General features: G+C 60.3%; 1 protein-coding gene across 1 annotated transcript; it reads right to left on the bottom strand.

Moving 5' to 3' along the window:
* Positions 1-4,740: 4,740 nt before the first annotated feature.
* Positions 4,741-6,750, bottom strand: LOC125352419 (protein FAM209-like). Its single transcript, XM_048347507.1, has 2 exons — positions 6,406-6,750; positions 4,741-5,036 (listed from the first exon to the last, which is right to left on the bottom strand). Exons 1-2 carry the CDS (start codon positions 6,652-6,654, stop codon positions 4,773-4,775), a joined length of 513 nt encoding a protein of 170 aa, XP_048203464.1. The 5' UTR covers positions 6,655-6,750; the 3' UTR covers positions 4,741-4,772.
* Between the last annotated feature and the right edge of the window lie 576 nt (positions 6,751-7,326).

Below are 7,326 nucleotides of genomic sequence, written 5' to 3'. Positions count from 1 at the left end.
GCGTGTGCCAGGGTGTTTGTGCCCTCCGCCATCCTCCAGAGAGGAACATAGACACAGACCCAGCGTCAGACACAGGTTCAAGTCCCACTGCTGCCACGAGCACAGCTGGACTCTGATCAAAGCACGTCTCAGCGGTGCTGTTTGCTGCACTGTAATGTCACCGTGCAGCTAGTCTGGGGGCGATGAACTCCGTAAGAGCTCTTCGACCTTTTCTTTCTTAAAATTAAACAAAGAAAGGAAATCGCGCCTGGCCTAGAGTCCTTTGGGGCCTACAAGGCCGAAAAGTAATAGATTTGGAAAACTTAAAAGAAATCCAAGCTGAGTCTAGAGGCTCACCCCTGTAATCTAGGTGCTCAGAGGAAGAGCTAGGGAAGGCCAAGGCTGGAAGTTTCTCTGTGCAAACAGTTATCAAGACCCCATCTCAACCCACGAGCCAGGGCTGGTGATACTCCCTGTCATCCCAGCCACGAGGACCATGCAGGTAGGAGGACCAAGGCGCCCAGATGCGGGCCCCACATGTGAGGTTCTGCCTGAGAAACAACAGAAGCAAACAAGGTCTGGGGGTGTGGCTCAGGAGGGTAAGACCTGAGTTCAAAACCCCAGGACTGCCCCTCCTCACCACAAAAGAAAAACAGAAAAGGAGGTGGAGAAGAGCCAGCAGGGAGCCAGAGCGGAAGTGGGGCCCGGGCTGGGTCCACCTGTGGAAGCAGGCTTTGGTTCCTCCACGGGAACACCCGGAGGCCCGCGATCTGTGCGTGTCCACGTGGCCCTGCAATGCCACCCAGCATCTCAAGATGAGGCTGTGCCTGGATGCACCGCCTGTGAGGAGGCGTGGGGGGGGGGAGGCCACGTGAATGAGGCGGCTGCGAGGGCTGGAGCGCCTGCAGCCTCTCTGGTCACTGGAGCAGACCGGGAGGAGCCAGGGCCAGGGACCCTTCAGAGCCATGGAGGCCCAGAGCTAAGGTCCTGCAAACTGAAGGAACCAAAGACAGACGCGGAGAGAGAAGACACGAGGGTTAAGTTCGTGTTATTGGCGGGCGTAGAGAAGAAGTGAGGGTGTGGCTGGGCACCGGTGCTCACGCCTGCCGCCCCAGCCACGCAGGAGGCTGAGACCTGAGGACCTCCGTGCGCGGTGGGCCATTGTGGTCCGTTTATGTGGCTCACGTGGCTTATGTGGGCTGTGACACACTGCCTGTGTCATGGTCACGTGAGACCCCATTGGCAGGGAGGGAGGGGGGTGGTGGGGGGGCGGAGAAAGTGAGGGGGAAGGGGGTGGGAGGGGGAGGGAAGGAGGGAGGGGCAGGGCCAGTGCTCTTGAGCTACAGCGCCACTTCTGGCCATTTTCTGTATATATGGTGCTGGGGAATCGAACCCAGGGCCTCATGTATAGGAGGCAGGCACTCTTGCCACTAGGCCATATTCCCAGCCCCAAGTCTGATTTTTTTTCTTTCCGTGGTCTTTATTGATTTTAATTAACTCGATTGTGCCAGTCCTGGAGCTTGAACTCTGGGCCTTGCGCTCTTGGCTCTGCTTTTTCTACCCATGGCTGGTGTTCTACCACTTGACCCACGCTTCCAGTTCCTGCGTTTTGCCAGTCATTGGAGATGGGGTCCCGGACTTGGCTGCGAGGCCGGCTTCCCACCGTGGCCTTGGGTTTCAGCACCCCGCAGCTTGGGTGATGGGCTGAGCCAGTCCTGGCCGCACCGCCTTGGAGAGGGGCTCGGCGCCCATCAGTCACCCTCTGTTGGAAGCGGGGGCTGCGTAATCGCCCCCTCTGGAGAGGCGGCGGCCACGAGCTGGGTCAGAGGGGAAGGGGAGGGGCTGTGCCTGTGGGTGGTGGGTGCCTGCGGGTGAGGCTGGACCCTTCCCCCCCCCCCCCCCCCCGCCGGCCTCCAGCTCCCCACCCCCTCCTGTCACCAGGGCTCGCGGTGGGCCGGGAGGGGCGGCCAGGCACCGGCAGGTGCAGGGTCTAGAGTCCGCCTTCCCACAGCCCGTCTGTCTGCACACCTTCCGGTCTCCTTCTGAGCTGCCCACCTCATCCTGCAGCGTGGAGGCGGCCTCCCGGGGGGGGGGGGTGTCCCTGAGGCCTGAGGTGTGGGGGGGGTGGGCTCAGCATGGGTGGGGGGGCAGGAATCAATTTTAAAGGCTCCTGCTTCTCTGAGACTCCAAAGCTCTGCAGAACAGGGTGGGGGTGGGAGCTGGGGGGGCGGGCGCTGGGGGGATGGCCTTCCCGTCCATCTTCCTTGCGTGTCTCAGCGGCCCGGGGCGACTGCTCTTCCTGTTGGCCGGGCCACAGCCCCGGGGGGGTGGGGGGATGGGGGGATGGCCGGTGAACTTTCCATTACCTTCACAGCCCCTTCCCCGGTCACACGGGTTCAGATGGTGAACTAACCACCATGCTCTCCTCACACCCATTCACACGCACACACACATGCTCGCACACACACGCATGCACACACACAACTCCCTATTCACTCTTGCCAGTGTATCCAGCTTCACGCCCATCTTCTTTGTGCATCCCAACTTGGCCATTCACTCATTTCCAGCAGCGTGGAGCCACCACGCCGTGGTCACGTGGTCATGCAGCCTTGTGCACCTGACAACTTACAGTTCACGTGTTTACTTCTGGTGCTGGGATTCGAACCCAGGGCCTCCCCCTGAGCCATGCGCACAACCTGAGTCACGGCTTGCGCCTGCTCCACGGAGGACCACAGGTTCCTGTGTCTCCCCCTTTCATTCCCAGAGCCCAGAACAAACCAACACCTGACCGCACAACCACACGATGGCTTGTTATGGAACACAGCATTACTATTGCCGGCATGACAAATGCCGTCGGTGGTTTAGGACTTTACAGCACTATTACAAGAAAGGCTCCAGAGCAAGACCTTTGGGGAAACCGTTGCTTGTGATGGGCTCCGTCTGCCCCCTAGTGGCCGTTTCTGGAAGCCGCGAGCCACACACTCCCGCAGGGAGCCAGCCAGGCCTCTGCCCACCCTGTCCCAATCCCCGCACCCCCGGTGAGGAGGCAAACGGACACGGCCACCCCCCTCGGAAGCTCGCACCCCTCCACCCAGCAGCCCCCTCCTCAGCCGCCTTCCGCCACACATGCACGCCGTGCACGCAAACGCACGTGCACCAGAGTGCACGGCCACGGCGCTGGCATTTCCCGCTGTTGGAAATGACTTAATGGCTGCGTTGAGACGCACAAGCAAGATGGGCGTGAGGTGCACGCACAGCTGGAAACACAAGAAACAGCTGAGAAAGAACCAGACAGCACGCAGCAGTGGCCACAGGGGCGTTGGGGAGAGGAAGGGGCGGGGCGGGGGGTGTGGTGGTGGTGACTTTTTCTTCTCCATGCTGCTCCTGGGGCTTCAGTCCAGGGCCAGGGTGCCGTCCCTGCACATCTTCACTCGACGCCGCTCCTCTACTACTGGAGCCGCAGCTCCACTTCTGCCCTTTCGGAGAAACAGGTGCGGGGCGCGGGCGCCTTTCCAACGTCCTGTGACTCTGCTTCCGAAAGCCCGACAGCAGGTCCGGGAGCCCGACGGGCCAGCTCGATGTCCGCCGAGGACTGGGGCTCCTCGTCCTCCTCTCTGTCCACGGGAACTTTCTTGTCTCCGCTCCCCGGCTCAAGGGCACAGATGGGACTATCTTCACGTCAGGGTCACAGGCGGCCCAGCCTCCTGCTGGCCAAGAACATGGCCGCAAGCCTTGTGGCTAAACACGATGACGTTCTCTGTCTCCAGGGGTGGGTGTGTACAGGCGGGTTCTCTGCTCAGGGTCTCCCCAGACTGAAGTCAGGTGCTGGTCACCATGTATCCCTCCCAGCCCTGGCTGTTGGCTGGTGCAATCCATCTCCGTACAGTGGGGTGCCGAGAGCCCCAAGTTCCTACTTGTGGTGGAGAGTCTGTCCTCACAGTTTCGCCAGAACTGGTCTTTAAACCCCATAGCCTTGCGCTTGCTTGGCTTTCTTGCTCATGGTGGGTGCTGTACCACTTGAGTTATGCCTCCAGCCTGGTTTTTGCTGGTTATTTTGGAGTTTGGCTGGCTTTAAAACATGACCCTCCAGATCTCAGCCTCCTGAGCAGCTAGGATGACAGGCGTGAGCCACTGGCACCTGACTAATTTAGCATCTTCTGATATGAAGTGGCTCTTTGTAATGTAGTAGATTAAGAAGCACGGACCCATCTTGCCCACATGGGGAGGTTTTGTGCTCTGGGGCGATCTCAGCATCCGTCTCCAGATTTCTTCTCGCTCCCGGGGCCAGCACACCGGCCATCTTAGCTACGCAGCCCAGGGTCAAAGCCAGCCACAACGGACACACCGAGACCCCCCGCTCTGCAAGTAAGCAGCCCAAAGCTGGACGTGGAGGTATGGCTTGAGTGGCCGAGCACCAGCTTTGAGCAGGGAAAACCAAGCAAGGGCATGAAGCCTTGAGTGCAAGCCCCAGGACTGGCGCGCATGCGTACATGTGCACGCATGCGCACTAAATATCGCACGCACACGCACACCACACACAGACGTTACTGTGCACCATTGTGTACCTCAGTCCCCTCACCCCAGCAGTGTGGGAAGAGAGGGGAAAAGCCACCCTGCTCTGACTTGGGGTGGCGGGGGGGGGGGGTCTCACCTCATTTCCTCTTCTAATTCAAAAGAGGAAGGAAGGAAGATGTGGCCGAGTGGGGCGGGGAATTCTTTCTCCAGAATAGTTTTATTAGATTGGGTACTGTGTGTCAACACTCTTCTCTCCTACTTTTGACGCCCAAATCCACTCACTCGGACTCCTCTTCCCCCCAGATCTCGTAGATGGTGATGTTATTGTGGGGGTCCTGGGGCATCTCTAGGTTTTGCAGCTTGGGGGGGCTTCCAGTTGCCATGGTGACTTTCAGGTTCCGCACCCTGGACAAGAACTTCACCAGGTCCATCTCGAGCTGGGTTAGCGTGTTGAATGCGTGGTCTTTGGTGGGGGAAGCATTTTGACTTTTCTTTAATGGCGAGCGAAATTGACAGCCTCGAAGGCTGGTAATATTCTGCTCCTGCAAAGACAGACACTCAGGTAAAGAAGGGCCTGCTGGCTCGGGGGTGCAGCCAGGAGACAGGCCCGCCCGCCCGAGAGAACGAGGTCCCACGCGGCTCTGGTGGACCAAGTGGTCAAATCGGGCCCTAATCTGTTTGTTTCCTGCCAGTGCTGGGGCTTGAACTCGGGGCCTGGACGCTGTCGCTGAGCTTTTGTGCTCAAGGCTGGTGCTCTACCACCGGAGCCACAGCACCACTTCCAGATTTGTCTTTTTGTCTGGTTAATCACGGATTTTCCCGGCCGGGCTGGCTTTGGACCGGGAGCCTCCATCTCAGCCTCCTGAGTGGCTGGAATGACAGGCGGGAGCCACCGGCCCTGGCCCCACGGCCCGGCCTTGTTTCTTTAAATAGATGGCTGGGGACCCAGCCATGCGTTCGTTTGCACATTGGCTGCAATCGCAGGGGTCGGCAAGCCCGCGCGCCTCTAGCCGGAGGGGCAGCGTGCGCTGAAGCGCCGGGGCTGCCCAGGACACTGGCTCTCCTTCCCCTCCACTCCAAGGGCTAGCGCGCCGCTCCGGGCGCGGGCAGGGCCCGTCACCCTCACGTTCAGGGCACATAACCTTCGCTGGGGAGAAGGACAACGTTCCAACGGAGTCCAAAGTGTAGAAGTCAAACAGGGAGACCGCAAGTAATCAGGGGCCAGCCGGGTGCGAGGTGGACGCCTGTCATCCCAGCTACTCAGGAGGAGATTGTAATCTGAGGACCCGGGTTCAAAGACAGCCCAGGCAGAAAACTTTCTGACATACTTATCTCCGATGAATCAGCACTGGTGGAGGACCAGCCTTGAGCTAGACAGCCAAGGGGAGGCGTTCAAGCCTTGGACCAGCTTGTATATACAACAACCAAGTCAGGGGACAGTAAACCTGGCTTTCTGAATAATTCTGGCTCAAGATTCTTGACTCTTTCCTCAATTTGAAAAAGAAAGAGGAATGACTTGAGAGGTCAAATTGCAAGCCATTAAAGAAGTCAATACAACCGTCCCATGCCGCAGCCTCACCCAGAACTCCTCTCGGGGTTTGCGACGATGGGGGAGCGGCCTTCCCTGGTTTATCTTCACGGACCGCACAGAGATTTCTGGGACTGCCAAGTGGGGTGTAGCCGGGCGCCAGCGGGTGGCCGGGGCCCGTCATCCCCGCTGCTCACGAGGCTGCGATCCGAGGTTCCCCGCGTGGAGCCGGCCCGGGCGGGAAAGCCCGGGACTCTCACCTCGTCACCGCCCAGAAAGCCGGAGGTGGAGCTGCGTGCGTGGCTCACGTGGTAGAGGGCCAGCCAGCGCCCAGGCCCCGGGTTCAAGCCCCAGGAGCGGGTGTACGACGGGGCCCTCCTCACCTTACTCTTCTCACTATCTCCTCGAAACTTCAGTATCACATACAGCACAACAACGAAAAAAAGCCAGAGCCATTTGCTCCCAAGCCAGCCTTGGGCATGCTCTGGAAGGTTCTGTCTGATCCGGAAGTGCCCTCCGCAGGGCGCCTTCCCCTGGGGTTCTTTGGCTATGTCCCTCAGCGACGAGAACATGAAGGCCCAGCCGCAGGAGAGGCAGAGGGGGAGGAACAGGAGCCATCTCAGCGTCCGCATGGTGGGCAGAGCCGGGGCGGGGGGCCGCTCATGGTGGGTCTGTTGGCCCGGCGCCGGGGGACGGGGCACCTCCTGCTGGGCGCCCGTGATGTCACAGAGGGCGGCCCCCCCATTGTGACGCCTTCGGGCTGGAGAGGAGGGGGCTCATCATGGCAGCCTGGGAGCAGGCAGGGCTGAGCGAGAACCTGGGGGGAAGCCAGCTGCCTGCACGAACGTCCGGTCTGAGCGTGGCACCGTGTTGGGGGGGGGGTTGTGAGCAGCCACCGCGTGCCCCGCGGTTACGGAAGGGGTCACGGACGTGTTTCGTCCAGCCCCCCTCGTCCCACAAATAACTTGCCTGTATTTCAGTGTTGGGGAGACTTCACACAGCGCCCGACCTGTCGTCGAAAGCATGGGGAGAGGCGGGGAGGGGGGTTCGGCTGCTCTGGTAGGCTGTGCACAGCCGTCTGCTGGACCCCCAGCTCCGCCCTGCCCCGCCCCGGGAGCACTGAGCAGCCCTGACACGCACTCAGGAGGCTGAGGAGTTCACGGCCAGCCTGCCTCGGAAACATCATAATTTACTGAATTGGTCACAAGAGCCCCGTGCTGGTGGCTTGTGCTGGGGTCCCCGCGACTCAGGCCAAGAGCAAACAAAAGGCGTGAGGCCAGGCAAGGCAGAAACCTTCACAGGAC

This window comes from Perognathus longimembris, chromosome 6 (genome assembly GCF_023159225.1).
Source record: "Perognathus longimembris pacificus isolate PPM17 chromosome 6, ASM2315922v1, whole genome shotgun sequence".
Lineage (NCBI taxonomy): Eukaryota > Metazoa > Chordata > Mammalia > Rodentia > Heteromyidae > Perognathus > Perognathus longimembris.
This window is presented reverse-complemented; position numbering and strand designations above follow the sequence as displayed.

What these genes read in the sequence shown, in the direction of transcription:
- LOC125352419 (XM_048347507.1), bottom strand. Translation starts at nt 6,654, where the DNA reads ATGCGGACGCTGAGATGGCTCCTGTTCCTCCCCCTCTGCCTCTCCTGC. An exon ending in GAGATAGTGAGAAGAGTAAG is followed by an intron (nt 5,037 to 6,405) that starts GTGAGGAGGGCC and finishes CTGTCTTTGCAG; the next exon opens with GAGCAGAATATTACCAGCCT.